Source organism: Vigna unguiculata, chromosome 11, assembly GCF_004118075.2.
Source record: "Vigna unguiculata cultivar IT97K-499-35 chromosome 11, ASM411807v1, whole genome shotgun sequence".
NCBI classification, from domain to species: Eukaryota; Viridiplantae; Streptophyta; class Magnoliopsida; order Fabales; family Fabaceae; genus Vigna; species Vigna unguiculata.
The window spans coordinates 25,465,556-25,482,983 of record NC_040289.1 but is presented as its reverse complement, the minus strand read 5'-3'; the positions used below and the strand labels follow the sequence as shown (position 1 = coordinate 25,482,983).

Sequence of the window (17,428 nt, the reverse complement as noted above, 5' to 3'; positions counted from 1 at the left end):
GCATATTTCAATTTGACATTTTTCATTGTGTTTCTTGTTCTATGAGCTTGATCTTTTTTGCAAGTGTGGATTTAATGGTAGTAACATTAAACGTTTGATGAATATTAGAATATGGGCCTTCATCAACTTTCTTCACTTGGACATAAAACACACTAGTGCAAAATTTACTTTTTATATCTATATATTATATCTGTTCAAATTCATTAGGTATAAAAGAGGAAGAAATCACATTTTTGTAAATAATAAGAGTTCTTTTACGTGTGTTGGGCCTAAAAGTAGGTATAGAAAGGGATCCATTGTATTTTTGTATTATGAGAGAAGAATTTGTACACCTATTGGATCCATACAAAGTATAGAATCTTTTAATGGTCTATCATTTTCGTCACGACTTCCGCTTTTAAACTCTTATCCACCTAACACACCACTCAAAGATAGTCCTCCCCTTCTACTACGCAAAAACCCTTCCCAATCCACGTTTCATACACCTCCTCATCGATTCCATTGCAAGGGTTCGCCAACTCGTTGAAATGACCTAGGGTTCATTGGGAGCTACTGCAACGAGTAGTCAACAGAACATGTCGTTCGAGTCAAACGAAGAAGGTGAGGAGGAAGACGAAGTGAGATACAGAGGAGATAAGGAGTAGATTCCAGAGGCATTGCCGGTCAAACACAGGTGGTGGCGCAAGAGGCGTTGGAGCTCGACGAAAGCTGCCATGGTGAAAGCTCATCTTAGTTAATTTCGTTCATTGTTCTTCGTGAGAATTTTGAATTCAATGTTTTACTGCTTCGGGTGCTTTCGTTTTGGTTCCTACATTCAATTCAAATTTGTTTTCATTCCTACACTCAATTCAAATTCGTTTTCGTTCTAGTCATGTTCTTTTCATTGGAGAAGACCACTTCATATTTCCCTTTTCATAGTTCTAACTCAATTCATATCTTTCTTTTCACATGTTTTGGCTTCCATCGTAATGGCTAACATGAATGATGCTTAATGGTGGAATCCTTGTGCACATGTCTTCCTTTTATATTCATATTACTACTTTATTTTGTAATTTATGCTAGTTCTAGAATTGGCATGACATTTGTACTAACTTTTATATGTTTTATCTAGTAATTTTAAGGTGATTTGGGTGCCTTATTCAGTCCTCTGGCAAAGTACTGGATTTATTTTCGTTAATCATTAGACTAGTAGGTTATGTCTTATAGACCTTTTACTATCCTTTAATTTTGATATATTTCTCTTAAATAGAGAAGAAATACATGACTGAGTTGTGGACTTAGTAAGATGCTTATAACACTTTATTTTCGCAGGGGAAATGCTTCGTATGAAGAAGAAAAACTAGAGGAGGGTATGAAACTCTTCTACATAGTTCTTTACTGTTCTTAGTCAATGTAAATTTTGTTCTTCACTTTTTATTTTAGGTTGTTTGACAAATTTGTGGTTGTCTTGGTTCTTTTCAGATCGTAGTGTATATGGGAGATGACTTCGTGTTCCAGTTGTTTGGGAAGCACAAAGATATGGATGGATGTGGGGTTATGTCCTAGTTATTGTGTCAGACTTGATGGAGAAAACAAAGGTCTTGATAAAGGGAATATGTCTAAAATTGATGACTATCAGAATTTGTTTGGTTTAATGAAACAGAGGTTTATGAGTTTCAAGAACTAGAAATACATGTAAGTGTCAAATTATACATTATGTTCAAGAAAATTTGTCTCTTGTTGGTATAATATCTTATAATCTAAATTTCTTCTATACAATAAAGAATTGGAGCATTTTCAAGCTCTTGTTAAAGCTCAATCTCCAAAGGTGATAAAAAAATGTTTGAGTCGTTCATTTTAGCTTAATTTATTGGGCATGCTGATTAACTGATGAATCCAAATACAATTTATGGTAATTATTGTGCAAAATTTAGTTCTTTTTATGGTCTCAAATAAATATTTTTGTTTAAATGGATGTACTAAGTACATGTATGTTTCTCTTTTTAATAGTTGATGTTAAAATACATAGTTAAAATCAATATATAGTTAGATGAGTTGGATTCAAAAGTTTTTGTAGTAAGCAAGTTATTGGCAATATAATTACTAACATAGTTACATGAGTCCTTTTCTACATTTTGAATATTTCAAACTATTCAGCAAAATTAATGCTTAGTTTTTATATTTATTGATAGACTTCTCTTATTATAACATCTTGTTCAGGGTGAACGTTCACTTGTTTTCACTACTAGATTTCTGGCTCTAAAAGCATTGTTAGGGTACTTAGGCAGAAGGATTGGTTAATGTCCTATAATTATTTTATTTTTGTTGTGCAGGGTGGAAATGATCATGAAATCTATGAATCGGAACGGGCTATCGAACACACAGGTTAGTACTTTGACTTTGTTATCATTTGTGCAAGAAATATGTTTGTTTCAGTGCCATGGGTTAACAATTCAAATTCTTATTTTTTTAATTAAGACCCAATTTGTTTCGGATTATATTACTCAAAAACCATTATTTTAGGAAATGTAGTAACGCTTCTCCATTTATGGAATTACTTACAAAATATTTAAAAAAGAATCAGAATCTTTAAAAGAAAATCTTTTTAACTTATTGTTCAAGAAACTGGAAGTGTATGTTTTTCTAAATATCAAAAAATAATAATTATAGTAACCTTTTTCAAAAATTTTGTATATTTATCTCTTAAACGAACCAACTAAAGTTAACACCCAAGCCAATGTAGGGTAAAATAATTAACGAGAATCATTATCTCTACAAGCCAAAGTAGTGAACTTCAGGAAACCTTAGTGCTTCAGGGCGAAGTACACATAATGCATATTACACATAAAATGGTTGTTACAATTACTCACATGTTATTGTCTTTACATATTTAGTTGTTTCATTATGATTATATCCTATAAGCACAATTTAAGAGATTAAATTAAAGACATAACATGTTTCTAAACAACTGATTTCTTTCTGCTATCTGATATGAGATTTTTTAAGTATATTATGAATTAATACAAAGGTGTTCTCAATTCATGAATATAATAAGGCTATGGGAGAATATATTGGTATAGTGTGATGCTTTTCAAGCCAATTGAAATTGTTTCAACTTCTCGGTACCTTTATGTATGAGTTTTTGCTTCCATCCTCTTATCTAAGAAATTTTTTTAAGTTGTTTGACAATTTGTTTGGGCTAATGGATTAAAGTCTGTGACTTGATGAAATCCTTGCATCAAGGCAAGTCGTTCACCATCCAGGAAACTTTCTGATCGCAAGGCCTATGCACGTCAAAAGCCTACTATTAATGCAGCCACATATTTTTTTGGTACTAGTCCATTCTTCTAAAAGAGATTAATGAACTAAATTTTTAACTGCAGTACAAGTATAATGAATCACCACAATTGCTCAATTATTATGTACAAGTCTCAGCAAAACTCTCCTGTCGTAATTTTATACTTCAGAAAATTTCTTTGTATTTCTTTTTTTTTTTGGAAAGTTAATTATGTAGTCATGCCAGTGTGTAAGATTCTATAACTCGGTCATTTATATTTAGCAAATAACTGTTATATTATGTAGATCATAGGATGGTATATTTGAATACTTTGTCACACCAAATCCACATTCTACAAGAGATGTTGACTCTTAAACACATTTTTTTATATTCGTAACTTTTACCTGGTATCATGAAGCAAGTATATGTCTTTTTTCCTATAATAATTATTTAAATTTTAATTAATTATCCATCATATTTTTTGCAGACCTTCAAAGCACTTCTATCATCTGCATCTTCAACCTATCAGCTTGCATCCTTAGGAGAACTGCTATATCAGGTACATCTATAGCTTCAGTTGATTAACTTACCATGATAGTAATTTTGGATGAACACATGATAATATTGGCTTTGGTTCCTATTTTTAGTATTTTAAATTCAATTTTTTACATCTTATGAATAATGTCTGTCCATAATACATCATTCACTTTCTTTTAACATTTTTTGTATAACAGGAAGATTAGAATAGTTAGTTGAATGTCTATATTATTTATTGTTAATTGAATTAAAATGCAATTAACAAACTTATTACTTGTTTGATAGAAAATTATTTTCCTGTCCTCTTTTTGAATATTAACTTTGGCATTGGAATTGAATAAGAACACCAAACCACAAATCGGGGAAAGTAATTGAGTTTTAACTATCTTATGCAGTGCCACTACAACTACAGTGCTTGTGGACTTGGCTCTGATGGAACAGATAGGCTTGTACATTTAGTGCAAGAGTTGCAGCACAGTGCTGAATCTAAATATGAAGGTGGAACTTTATATGGAGCCAAGATAACTGGTGGTGGTTCAGGCGGAACAGTTTGTGTAATTGGTAGAAACTGTCTCAAGAGCAGTGAACACACTTTTAAGGTATTCATTTCATTATGAGTTTAATTTAATACAATATTCTAACTAAGAAATACTGAATATCTCTTATGGATAAAAGGTAACTAAGGCTTTCAGGATTAAGATTCTACTTGAATAAAGTTTGTTTATCCAAAGAAACTTTCAATTGTTCTAGTTAAATTAAAACTATAATTAAAAGCATATTTAAACAAAAATTTTCTCATAGTAAATGTTGTTTTTTTTCCTCATGGTAGCATCTGACTCTTTCTTTATAGAACTTGAATAAGTTCTTTCCCAATTTCTCATTTCTATTGCAACAAAATTCAGGATGCACCAAATGTGGAAAGACATGACTATGCGAAGACATACCTCCTAGGACCAATGTTTGGTCCTTATTCGTTTATAAATGTAGTTGGAGGTAAAGAACAATTTGATGATGAAGGAAGGAGCTACAAAAATTTAGCAGAGGTCGCAGTTGTCATGACAATACTGAAAAATCTACACAAGGGTTTGTCTTCTATTAATATTTTCGACAGTAATTTCTAAGATCTTTTTATTGCCTTTTTATTATTCTTTCTGTCTTTGGTGCTAGACCTTAGATGGCAATTCAATAACACGTCCTTTTAGAAAAAAACATCTGCTATATTTTAGTTTGCATTTCTTTATTTGACAGAAGTTCTGAATAAAGGATTTAGATGGTTTAGTCCATCGTTATATTTGATTACCAGTTTCTAACTACGAAATTCTACTTGTCCTGGTAGTATTAACTAAAATTAATAATTTGATTCACCTTAGTGTGAAAAGATTAACTTTATTCTTTTCACTTGTATATTCACTGATTCAAGTAGACAGAAACAGAAAACAAAAAGATAGTGCTTTTACAATCCATGCTATCTGAATTTGAATAAAGGGCTACCTTTTCTTTGAAGCAGCATGGCTGACATCAAAACATGAATTCAACATCGGTATTGTGAACTGTGATGATAGATTTAATGTCGTTGTGAGTTCTGTTGATGGTTTTCAAGGAGGGGAGAAGGATATTATCATGTTATCAACTGTAAGAACAAGTAGTAGATCATCTCTTGAGTTCATTTCCTCTCCGCAGAGGACTAATGTTGCTCTTACACGGGCTAGGTACATCTTCTGCTATTAACTTTTCTATTTATTGCAGTCTAAATTACTTGTTTCTTATAGGGTATCTTATTAAATGAAAAACTGCATTTGGTTTAATATCTTGCAGGCACTGCTTGTGGATTTTGGGGAATGAACGGGCGATTACAAACAATGAAAATGTTTGGAAGGCTATAGTGCTTGATGCCAAGAACCGTAAGTGCTTCTTTAACGCCGACCAAGACGAGGAAATGGTGAAAGCTATATTGGATTCCAAGAAAAAGGCATATCAGTTTGATGATTTGCTTGATACAAATAGTGTCCTGTTTAGGAGCAAATTATGGAAGGTATATTATCCTGGACTTATTTTTTATACTCGTTCTTTTATTAACTTCTGATTGTTCACTGATACTTCTACAGTTCTCACATTTTTCTTCTTGGATTGCACTGGTAATGAGTTGTTAGCAACTTATCCAATGTTTATTTTCATAATTATATATTTCTGCACAAAAGCATTTCCTGACGTAATCGATGTTTGATATTTGATAACTCATTAAAAGATTGTTGAAATAAATCCCTGTTATTTGGTCCAAGTTGACATTGCTGCCAATGTACGTATCTACAGGTTTATTTTAGTGATTCCTGAGGTTATTCAAATGGCTAATATCTGAAGTGACCAAGAATAGGGTTATCAACCTTCTTGAAAGGCTTTCCAGTGGATGGAGGCCCAAATGGATTAATGTGGATTTTGTGTTGTGAAACATCAACTCAAATTTTTAAGAAGTTTAAGGTTGAAAATAACTATGTTATTTGTTCAAGAGAAATAGTCAAAGGTTCAAGATATATTCAGGTTTTGAAGATATGGGACATACTACGTTTAGAAGATATCCAACAGTGGGCCCAACGCCTGGACAAAGTGTTTAGAAGATACACTGATGAATATATTAGGATGTGCAAAAAGAAAGGAACAAATAATCTTGTGTGAGTGCTTTCATTTGCATTTATTTAAAAACGTTTAAGTTCTTATTTTATTAACTGATAAGGAATTTGGTCTTTTCCCATTGTGAACAGGAACATAGAATTTCCATTGAATTGGCCACTTTCAGCCAATATCCAAAAGTTTGAGAATGTTAATAATGATGAAAATGATCGAGATGAAAATAGCAATGATGATACAAATGAAGCCGAAAAAACAAGGGTTGAGCAGCAAGAGTGTACGTTGTTGATTAAGTACTGTTCAATGTTTTCATTTACATCTGGATTTTCCACACTTCATTGGTGGTTTTGGATTATGAATATGATTAAATTATAAGATATAAATAGGTACAAAAGTTATATCTTATCATATGGTTTCTGAAATTAAGCTGAATTTAACTATAGTATATGAGATTAAGTCCGGTTTTAAAGTTCATTTCATGAAATAGTATTAGAAATTGTCCTGATAGGAATTTTCTATTCATTGTGTTAAATGATAGTATAAACTATACATAATTATTTTAGTTTCATTGATGGAAACATCTGCTTTAAGTTATAATATACGAATTTAATGATGTTGATTAACTTTAGAAAAATATTTAATTATTTAAAAAAAAAATTAAATATATTCTTCTTATAACTTTACTTAATTTAATTGGAATAAACATTGTTCTAATATATCCAATAATTTTACATACATTAGGAATCGAGATTAAAATTAATTTAAAATATTTTTTTTAGAAAAAAACGTTACGAAATTTTATATTTCAAAACAAATAATACGACATTTTCCATTTGAGTTTGATCAATAATACTTTATATATATTTAAAAAATAGGTTAGTTCTTTATTGTCATTCTCTCTCAACCAGTTTTGTTTCTTCCTCTGTTGGTTGGTACATTTCTTAATTGATATTTCCAATCTTGTAAAATTTAACATGCAGGCAAATTCCATATATTTTATGATTGCATTATTAATCATAGGAAGCTTGTTATGAGAAATTCTGAAGCTTTACTTCATTAACTTTTTAATATGGCAGGGTTGTTGTCGGCTTTAAAAGCATATTTGACAAGGATCTGGGAGCTCTTGTAGAAGCATTTTTTATTTTGTTTTGCAGAGGTTTTCATTCTTGGGAAGACTTCTGGATAGGTAATATCCATCTTCTGTGCATCCTTCCAAGGTTAGTTTGGTGGTTACTATTCTTGTAATGAATAATTTTTGTTTGTATATTGTTCAATTCAACGTGTTGTTTCCTTGTTCATCTCATCACATCAATCAGTGACCTATAATTGGATTATTCAACTGATTAGGAGGAACCCAAAGGTTCAATTGATCCAGCTAGGGTGCTGGAAAAAGCACACTCAAGTACGAAAGCTAAAGGTTCCTCTACCGCATGCATCATTGCACTTACTGATCAGGTTAACTTCTCCTTTATGCTCTTCTATTTGGAATATTACAGCAGCTTCTGCACCATAACCTTGACATATATTACCGTAGTACTGAATTTAACTTCCTTAGTTATTGCTTCCTTTTTAGTTGCTATTTTTAGTATCCTTTTCTACTATCCAATGTTCTTCCGGTGATTGGTTTAACCCTTTCAGCTTATTTTCTTCATTCCACAACATTTATTTGTGGAAAATCCATATAGAGTCCTGGTAAATGATTCCACAATATATTGGCTTTCCAAAATAATTTTCACTATTCTGGTAACTTAATTATGTGGAGAAGTTTCAAAGCAGTAATCTTAGATCTTTATAGATCTTGTGACCTCGTGCATTTTAACATACGTAGTGAATCATGATGCAAAAGTTCCAGTTTACATAGCTAAATGTTGTCTTAAATAATTTATGGTAAAAGTAGTCCTCAATGTGATTGTAATAGTTAAAAGTCTCTTTTAAAAGCTTTTTATGTGCTTGTAAGTTGCACCAGTTAATTTTGTGAAATATAAAGAATTGGATATATCTAAGCATAAGATTACATAATATGAAGTTCCATGGTCGGGATTGTTGAGTAATTTACTAAGGTAGCATACTAGCATTTAGTAAACTACTTCAAATAGGGTAAAATATTATGAGTTGTTACATTTTGGAAAGAAAATAGAACAAGACATAAGGTAAAAAAAGTGATGCATTTTGGTTAAAAGGTTTAACAAGAAAGAATAAAGCAGCACACATTACACTCCATTCTATTTGCATACCAAACATTCACTAGTACATTTAAGAGTTTTTACCTCGCAATATATGCCTCAGTTCCTGCGCACCCGCTGCATATAAACACGCGGTGGCATTTTTGTAATTAAAGTCACATTTTATGCCTCGGTTCTTTTATACCCGAGGCAGTAGGGACCTTATGCTTCGGTCCTCCTGCCAACCAAGGCATATAAGAAGCATATGCCTCGGTTTCAAATTAACCGAGGCAGTATCGCATTGTAGGGTTAACAAAACCCCAAATCTTTTCACTGCAGCAGCAACACTTGCGATTTTCTTCTTCTCCGAGCAACCCACACGCAGCTTCCACTCTTCCACTGCACGCCAACCGTTCGTTTCGACTTCACCACCGCTGCAGCGCTGCTACACCGCCGCTGCACCACCGCTACACCACCACGGGAGGTTGTTTCGGGGCCGCCGTTGCATCTTCTTCTTCGAGCAACCATCACCACTCTTCAAGTGCGCCGTTCGTTCTGCCTGCACCGCCGCTGCACTGCCACTTCACCGTCGACGAGATTGTTCCGGCGCCGCTGCATCTTCGTCTTCTCCGAGCATGAAGTTCATCGTCACCAGATCTGGTGTTTTATGGGCTGCTTTACAAGAATCAGCTATTGGTTGGGTCTTTTAATTGCTTTTATTTATTGATGGAAGTAAATGAAATTGCCATTGCTATGGTTTGTGATATTGATTGATGTTGATAATTTGAGGTCAGATTTAAGAATGAATGTTTATGCCATTTTGTCATTGTTGATGCCATTCCATGTTATGGGCTTATGTTTGTGTTAAAAATTATGCTATTGGCAGTGATTGAATCACAAAGATGCCATTTTTTCTTTTCATTCCAGCAAGAAAATTATTGTTTTACCTCCATCAGAATCCGTGGTATTTTCTCTAAGTTTAATCTTTCAATGCTTCGCAACTATTTCTTTTTTTCTCAGTGTGATTGAAGCACCCACAGGTAATGAGGAAAGTGAAGACCCAGAGTTTTTTTTTTTTTTATTTCTGGTACACAATTAGGCCTCGGTTGGTGGAAACTGAGGCAGTAACTATGCAATATGCCTCGGGTTGATAACCGAGGCATAAAGAAGTATCTTTTTACCTTGGCAGTATATGCATCGGGTGCGAACCCGAAGTCAAAAGTTAAAAATAACCGCTGTCGTTTTCCTTCCCTGCACTAGTGATTGCATAGTAATTTCTAAACTTTGTTCCTGAACTTTGACTCTTTTTTTTCTGCTTTTCTTCATTTTATATTTTTAATTGAGGGCTTGTGATTTTTCTTGGTTACAAATATTCTACTCTAATTTGTAAGTAAATAATTTTGCTATTATGTAATTTTGAAAGAGATCTCTGTTTTGTTTCATTCTTCACATATCTTCATTATTGTGTGTTTCTTGCATAGGGCCTTAATGCTATCAATTTAGGAGATAGTGGGTTTATGGTAGTCCGGGATGGGTGCACCGTATTCCAATCCCTAGTGCAGCAACATGATTTCAATTTCACCTATCAGCTGGAATGTGGTAGGAATGGTGATTTACCTAGTTCTGGTCAGGTATTTTCCTATTTTTTGGACTTTATCCTTGGGAGAATCGGATTAAATTGGTCAATGAAGCATCTTTTCTGCACCCACTCTTAATGGTAGAGTGTGCTTATCTGATTTTTGAAAAAATGTTTGCTACTGCATCTGCTACTCGTTTATATCTTTTAATATGGTTATTGTATATATAATTAACATAACAAATGTATACAAAGGTTTATGGTAATTTTACCCTATATTCAATTTCTAATTCATAAAAATCTACCATTCTCTTCTATATATCTATTGTAAAATTTAAACCTTGTTTCATAAGAGTTCTTTTATACATACAATTATATATTATTTATGTTAATGAGGTTTATAATCACTATTTTTTAGGAATTCGCAACTGGTTGCACATATTCGCAATTTATGTTTCATGGATCAATATTCGGCTACTGATATAATTGTCAGTGTGCTGGCTTGTATTTGATGTCATAGTTCTTTGTTTCTGGGAGAGACTGCTTGTTTCTTCTATAGAACTGTTTACTACATGATTTTTTGCCCTATTTTGTATATTGATGTAGTGATGTAGTCAAATGATGTTACGTGTTTTATGACTTATATAGTAATTCGTTTTGGAGTAGTATTATATTTCATGTAAATATTAGATTGAATGAGATTTGTTTTCTGGATGTTTTGGGTAATTATATACAGGTTTGGTATGTGGTAGGAAGCATAAACGAATTTTTCATAAAAAATAATATCACTTTTTATACCGTTTGAAGTCATACTTGGTGTAAAATGTGTAATTTTTTTATACCGGTTGGAACTATAATCGGTATAGTAAGTCATTTTTTTCTTACATAACTTTCCATTTCCAAGAGGACTTTTTATACCGGTTTTAGAAAATGGTATAAAAAAATACTTTTTTTATACCTGTCATGGAACCCATGTAGAAAGATCAAATCTTCTATACCGCCTACATCTATGCCAATAATAGAACCGGTATAAAAAACCTTTTTTAATCGGTATAAAAAGCCTATTTTACACTAGTGACATATTCAAGAGATATTCATCCTCTTTTGAATTTGATCATTCTTTTATACTATTCATTTGTACCCAATTCCTCCTTCATCAAATCCAAAACAAATCTTTTTTCTTTCACATGGACTTTGAATACTTATAGGTTATTAGCATCTTTGATCACACAAAGCTTATTTTCAAACCCTAATCTTATAACCTTTCTCTAGCATTTGAGTAACACTTAACAAATTTTGAGTAATCTCGGAAACATATAAGATATTAAAAATTAATTCAATACCTGAATGATTTTTAATTGAAATGGTCCTTGTACCTTTCACAACAAGTTATTCTCTATTCCCAATTTTTACTTTGAAAATATCTAATTTGTTGAGCTCCTTGAAAAGTTCTCTATCATGAGTCATGTGGTTTGAACTTTGGTTGCCTTATTAAATTTGCAAGGAAAACAAACAATCATCACTTAGCCTGCGTCATGTCCATACTGAAATACTCCATAGCTTTTCCCTAACAATTAGGTTATAGTCACACAAACATATAGTTATTTCAACTTTCGGTTAGGTATTTTGGGTGAAAAAAAATTGAACAATGCAATCCCTAATAAAACAAATTTAAAGACAAGAACCAATCCAGACGAAAGTGAACCACATGAAATCAAGAAGTAGAAGAAAACCTAAACTTTTTATTGAAACAAACCAAATCAATTTCTGGTATTCACATCGATAAAACTTAACAATGAACTTCTACGTGTCAGGATGTAATGCAGGTGTGACGGAGCAAAGCGGTGCAGTTCCAATGGTGCGGTGCAATTCTAGTTATACGGTGTAGGTTTGGCACGATGCAATGTATGGGGATGTGGTGTGAGTTTTCAACCTAAGAAAAAGTGAAAATTAGGAAAAGGAAACCAATAAAGCTATTGATCATGACGATGGTGTGATGTTAAAAGGCCAAACCAGATATGAACACATTGTTCTTGGACTCAAAACTCTGAAACCACCCCTAGCCAGGTGACTTACAAGCGTAATTTCAAGACCTAATGATTCTAAGAATGTTGAAGTTAAATTGGTGGATGTAAGAGGATTTACATGCATATGGAAGTGCAATTTCATATCAAGTGCAAAGTGTACAAACTAGACCTTGAGAATTTAAGAGTGAATGATGTATACACTTTGTAGTGAGGTCAAGACTATTTTGCACAAGTATATAATGTGTTCCTTGCTGAATTACAATCAATTAGGTTGTATTTGACTGGTTGGGAAACCCTTTATTTTGGACGAATTGCTTGTGAGCCCTTTAATCCAATTTTCTATTTTTTTTTGCAAATCATTCCTAAGTAGGTTAATTGAACCTTTTGACTAATGCTTTCCATTAAAACACGCATTTCATTTAATTGGGTTTATCAATCCTTTGCTTTTAGTGATGGGAGGCACGAGGATTTCCAACGCATGCCAACCCTTGATGATGGAATCTTATGTGCGAAAGTTGATCTGAGAAGAGAGAATGAAGCTGGTTCGCATGATGGAGGCTCGAATTCTGCTGAACCTGGTGCACAAGCCAAGACTAGCGAACTTGAGGCGTGAGTCTGTTGATCCAAGGGAGAGCAAAGTTAATCATGATGGATGGAGGTGATTTGGGAAGTGTAGAGATGAAATGGAAGCATGACTTGATGGACAATCGAGAGAGACAAAGTAGATCAAAGGCGCATCGATACTGGTTCGAGAAATGGGTTAGGTTTTTCATCTTTTCTGATTTTTGGTGAAGGGTTTAAAATGGGCAGATTTAAGTTTTGTGGGAGAGCCCTGGGCAACAAGATAGAGAGAAATTTTGAGAACTAGGGTTCATCTTCTGGGTGTGAGCAAGAGTGAGAGGGAGTGCATTGTAAGATAGTTTTCCCCAATTCTGATGACCACAAAGTGACCTTCAGAAATTCTAGATTTCTTGTTAGCACTCCATTTTGTATTATTTTTCCTTTCTAAAACTTTCTTTTAGTTTAAATAAATATTTGTTTGTCTTTTATTAATTAGTTTTTATTGTTATTGTAGAGAAATAGAGTTTTCTTAAAAGTATGGTAAAAAGGTTTCTTATAGTAGTATTTTAATGCATTTAGTTTTGTTCTTTTAGAATTGTCCTTTTTAGAATAAATTTGCTTTGCCATGAAAATCCTTATTTTGTTGATTTGCATGTGAGTCCTTTAATCCAATTGTCTCTTAATCCCTGGGAGATCAACTGAAACTTTTGACTAAGGATTCCCAACAAAACACACGTTTCATTTAATTGGGTTAATCAATCCTTTGCTTTTGATGAATGGGAAGCGCGAGGATTTTCAACACATGCCAAACCTTGATGCTAAAGTCTTATGTGCGAGAGCCGATCGAGGCTGATTTGCGTGATGGAGGCTTAAGATTTAGAAATCTGATGCGTGAAGGGAGCAAGGATCATGAGGTAGGTTCTTCATCATTTCTGATTTTCAACTTTGGGGGGTTTTATGGGGCAGATTTAGGTTGTATTAGGGGAGCCCTAGTGGTGCAAAAGATGAGTGCAAAGTAGACTTTAGAGATTTGGTTTTCTCTCTAGCATGTGGGTAGCTCTACTTGGCCTTTCACGAGCATAAAGTAACTGAGAAGTGTAAGATCCGAGAATAATTAGACTAAAGGGAAATGTAAGATCCGAGAAAATTAAATAAATAAATAAATATTTATTTAATAAATGTGAAGGACGAAAACTGTAAATTAGTTAATGAGTAGAGAGAACACAAATAATAGTGCTAGCTCAAGTGGTTTAAAGTACTTGGTTGTGATGAGAGGACTTGAGTTCGAATCTTGTGTATGCTATTAGTATTATAATTTAATAAATTAATTATTTTGCATTTATCCATGAATGTGTGTAGGTATTCAAAATAGCAAGAAACACAAATTGGCTTGTTGGTTGTACATTTGTTAGTCATTATGTGGATCTGGGTTCAAACCTTTGTTGGTGTAAAAATAATTTCTTTTTGCATAATGATCATGTGGATCAATGGGAGAAACTTAGAAAATCCTAGCCATCAATGTGAGAAGTCGAGGGGTGGAGAAACCATTAGGTTAATGGTAATTGAAAAATTTTCGTTTTATTTTTTTATTGAATTTTTAAGAGTGGGGAAGGAGAGGTTGAATGAGTAAATTAAGGTGAGAAAGAGAGGGGCATTATGGGGCAGCGTAAGGGTGTAGAAGAGAGCACTACAATTGAGTTTAAGAGAGTACTTGGAAGGCTGGAGGAGGCCGTTGAGTAGAAGCCAATGTGGTGTTTTTTTTTTGGAGTAAGAAAAGTCTTTAAAAAAGCACTCGGAGCAGGAAATCCAGGTTAGGGGAAGCTGAACTTGTTCCTTTTCTCTTTTGTGGTTTGATGCATGATTCTTGTTGTTTGCTCCGGTGTATGAACACATCCAAAATGCTTGAATATCTTTTGTTTTCTGTCTGTTGTTTTTTTTTTTTTTGTCTTTTGGGTGTATGAATCGGTTAGGGGAGCTACAACTTGTGTCTATGATTGATTGTTTATGAGATTAATGTCAATGGATTAATGGGATGGTGAATTATAAAATTTGGATTAAGTTTTGGTGTAAGGGGAGCTACATCTTGTATCTATGGCTATTTGTTTATATGATGAATGTCTTGTATATGAGATAAGAAGGGTTTATCCTTGTGGTAAAAGAATGTTAGGTTTTTTGGTGTGAGGGATATTGATCTTGTGAAATGCATATTTGGGTTATGTTTTTTATCTTCATCTTATTACCATGTGAATTTATTTGAGGTTGGGGCAATGGTTGTAAATATAACTTGTTTTCCTTTGGAGTGTTAATTATGGTTGAAGTAAGCATGATTTTATAATGGGCTTTTGGTTAAGATTGCAGAATTTCGTGAACTGCAGGACGTTGGTGGTAAGTTGATTAGAAATTTTGTTTAAAGTAATTGATGAACTAAATTTATCATTTAGAAAAGTAGAGGTTAAATATTGTATGAAATGAAATTGTTTTGTTGTTGTTCTTGAGCATATGGGAAAATCCATGGTGTAATAGCAATTGGAAATGTTTCCTTATGATGAAATTATGATTTGTGTTGGAGTACTATAAATTAGTTAAATTTGGGGTCTTGGATAAAGTTAGTGGAGCGAGTATGGTTCCTAAGGGTACTGTTAATTTGGGTTCTGATGCAGTAAGATTTTATGAGTTTATTAAGAATCCATCAGTTGTGTCAACGCTTGGGTGAATTTTAGTTCTTGGTTTTCCTCTTACAATTTTGAAGCCAAATCAATAGGTTGTGGTAAAATCCACTAGTCACTTGTGGAACTCACTGTTTTGACTCTTGCGCATTTGAAGCCAAACTACAGGTTGTGGGAAAATCCACTGGTCACTTGTGGAACTCGCTATTTTGACTCTTGTATATTCGAAGTTAAATCCACAGGTTGTGGCAGAATCCACAAGTCATTTGTAGAGCTCACTAGTTTGCATTTTTGTTTTCTAGAGCTAAATCCATAGCTTGTGGAAAACTCCACTGGTCACACATGGAACTTACTGTTTTGTTGTTGTGGTTTGTTTTAACATGATGTTGTTGCTAGTTTAAAAATGTGTTGTTTATGTATTATTTAGTGCAGAATTGTCGGGTATAACACTTGTTGTTGATGGGTTGTGTGAATACATGTGAAAGTATAAATGTATATGATTGTTACATATGGTGTGTGATTGTGCATTCTGAGTCCTTCTATGATTCTTGGATGTTAATTATGAACGATAAATTTGATGATTAAATAGTATATGTATTGTGTAGGAATTGAAATTAATTTTTGCTAGATGAACCAGTAAAGGTAACTTTTACTGGTGTGGCACCTGGCGGAAGTCACGCAATGTGACAATTTTGGCAAAACAGTGATGTGGCGCCTGGCGACGCGAGGAGTGGCATCAGACGGATATGGCTGTGGCTGAGAATTTTATGCTTGAAGGACTAAGTCCATATGGGGTCCGGGATGTCCTTGGCAGTGAGTCATAAGCGAGAGAGTTCATGACATTGTGGGACTGCATGATTGACGAGGGTGGATGCGTCCACTGAAGGCTACTTTGGGCGAGGGGGTCCACAGTATGGTGATTGCATGCGTGTCATGGTCCAAGCGAGTGAAGGTTCGGATGGTTGGACTATGGACGAGGGAGTCCGTAGGGCAGAACAAGTCCCGAGACCTATATGAAATTGCATATAACTCATGTAGGGTATGAGTTCATGGGGGTATAAGAGATTTATAGATAAATAATATGGAACTTATTATGGGTTGGTTTATTCATATTTAATTATTTGTTGTGCATAGCTCACCCTATCTATTTGTGTGTGGCGATGATCTGATAACTTGTTATCTGGGAGCAGATGATGATGCAGGTGTTCCAAGTGATGCTTAGAGGCGAAGTGCAGGATTTTCTTGGGGACTTTTAGAAGGATTTTCATTTAAAGGATTTTGATGTTATTTATAATTATGTTGAACTTTGGTTGGTTTTGTAATAAAGTAATTGCAAATATTTGAGTTATGCTGCAATTAAAGTTTTCAATTTTCCTGCGTGTTGGGAAAATACTTAATAAAGGTGGAAGTTTTTATTCGTTATATTCTTTAATTAAATTAATTAAGCAATATCCGACTGAAATGTTACAAGAAATGCATGGGAAAAATTAATGGCTTAATTAATATTGTTGATTTATTTAATTTAATTAGATTATTAAATTATGAAATAGCAAATAATTATTATTTGAGTGATTAAGGTTATTGTGGTATTTATAGTAATTATTTAAGTTATTTAAGGAATTCTGGTTTGTGGAGAATAAGTGTTTTAATACTTATAATGCAAGTTATATCATTTGAAAGTCTGAAGCCTAGTGGTTAGCACAACATGTTGTTGTGTGTGAGCTCTTGGGTTCGAACCTAGTTGGCCAAATTTTGCTTTGTGTGTTGGTTTTAGATTCAATTTTTCTCCTTTAAGTGGGGCCCACAAAACGTGAATTTAGCTTCTCTTTCTCAATTGTGCAGTTCATGGACGTGATGGGTATTGCTTGTTACAGTACATGACCATTTCTTTTCCTTCTCCATGAGCATATTTATGTTTCTTTCTTTAAATGCAAGTTCTATTTCCTTTATATTTTGGTGCAGCGTTTTGGAATGCATGTGGAGTAGTATGCTACTTTGATTTCATGAAAAGATGGGTTCTA

General features: G+C 33.5%; 1 protein-coding gene across 12 annotated transcripts; it reads left to right on the top strand.

The window, feature by feature from the left end:
• The first annotated feature begins 375 nt into the window (after nucleotides 1-375).
• LOC114169738 (probable helicase DDB_G0274399) lies at nucleotides 376-16,500 on the top strand. 12 transcript variants are annotated; one of them, XM_028055018.1, is made up of 16 exons: nucleotides 376-716; nucleotides 1,312-1,349; nucleotides 1,462-1,674; nucleotides 2,313-2,364; nucleotides 3,744-3,815; nucleotides 4,189-4,392; nucleotides 4,696-4,876; nucleotides 5,301-5,502; nucleotides 5,609-5,825; nucleotides 6,329-6,459; nucleotides 6,550-6,692; nucleotides 7,492-7,632; nucleotides 7,763-7,870; nucleotides 10,059-10,208; nucleotides 11,968-12,220; nucleotides 12,631-16,500. In XM_028055018.1, coding segments are annotated over exons 3-12 (1,257 nt in total). In that variant the 5' UTR covers nucleotides 376-716; nucleotides 1,312-1,349; nucleotides 1,462-1,672; the 3' UTR covers nucleotides 7,545-7,632; nucleotides 7,763-7,870; nucleotides 10,059-10,208; nucleotides 11,968-12,220; nucleotides 12,631-16,500. The 12 variants fall into 12 exon arrangements, with proteins under 12 accessions (XP_027910819.1, XP_027910816.1, XP_027910813.1 ...); XM_028055015.1 differs by lacking the exon at nucleotides 11,968-12,220 and adding an exon at nucleotides 8,917-9,273; XM_028055012.1 differs by lacking the exon at nucleotides 11,968-12,220 and having other exon boundaries at nucleotides 8,917-10,208; nucleotides 12,631-13,655; nucleotides 16,013-16,500.
• The last annotated feature ends 928 nt before the right edge of the window (nucleotides 16,501-17,428 follow it).